Source organism: Buceros rhinoceros, unplaced genomic scaffold, assembly GCF_000710305.1.
Source record: "Buceros rhinoceros silvestris isolate BGI_N320 unplaced genomic scaffold, ASM71030v1 scaffold45403, whole genome shotgun sequence".
In the NCBI taxonomy this organism is placed as follows: domain Eukaryota; kingdom Metazoa; phylum Chordata; class Aves; order Bucerotiformes; family Bucerotidae; genus Buceros; species Buceros rhinoceros.
Genome location: NW_010405066.1, coordinates 507 through 1119, shown reverse-complemented (window position 1 = coordinate 1119; position 613 = coordinate 507). Strand labels below are relative to the sequence as shown.

The window sequence follows — 613 nt, the reverse complement described above, 5'->3', positions numbered from 1 at the left end:
GGGCCCAGACAACGAAGGCCGAGTAGCAGCCATTGTTGCCAGCAAAGTCTGTCTCAAACTCTCTCGCCGTCTCTAGAAGGCTGGTGAAGAAGACGTGGCAGAGCTTGTGGATGTAGAGCAGCGTGGCCCCCTCAATGCGCAGCTGTCGGATGGCTGTCTGCACTGCGGCTGCCCGGTTCTTCAGGAAGAGCTCACACGCCTTGGTGGACTGGCCCAAGCGAATGAGCTGGGACACAGCTCGGCGGGTGGCCCGTGGCCCTCCTCGCAGTGAGCGGTCTGGAGACAGCTCAAACACCAACACATCTGTAAGCTGCCGGACCCGCTCATCCACTTTGGCCCGCAGCTCCTTCACAAGCTGGCTCACAGGCTTGTCTGCCAGATACTCGTTGAGTTTGTCCAAGAGGTCCACTGCCCCCTCGAAGTCCCGCTGAGCGATGCATACGTCCAGGTCCTCAGGCAGCTCCTGGATCCACTCAAGTGAGAGGTCAACAACCTCTTCATCTGCAGAGGGCTCTTCCTCATCCTCATCCTCCTCAAAGGGGTTGGTGGATTCAGGGGGTGTCGGGGTAGGCCGGGGCAGGGCCTCCTGCTCCAGGCGTCGCTTCTCACTGAG

The 613-nt window shown here is 60.4% G+C and overlaps 1 protein-coding gene across 1 annotated transcript in view; it reads right to left on the bottom strand.

The window, feature by feature from the left end:
* EXOC8 (exocyst complex component 8) overlaps nt 1-613 on the bottom strand; it is a gene marked incomplete at its 5' end in the record, with an annotated part of 2843 nt that overhangs the window by 1727 nt on the left and 503 nt on the right. Inside the window, one exon of the mRNA XM_010133572.1 lies at nt 3-613. This exon is cut by the window's right edge and continues 4 nt beyond it. Coding sequence (XP_010131874.1) covers nt 3-613 — 611 coding nt within the window. The remainder of the gene's footprint in view (nt 1-2) is intronic.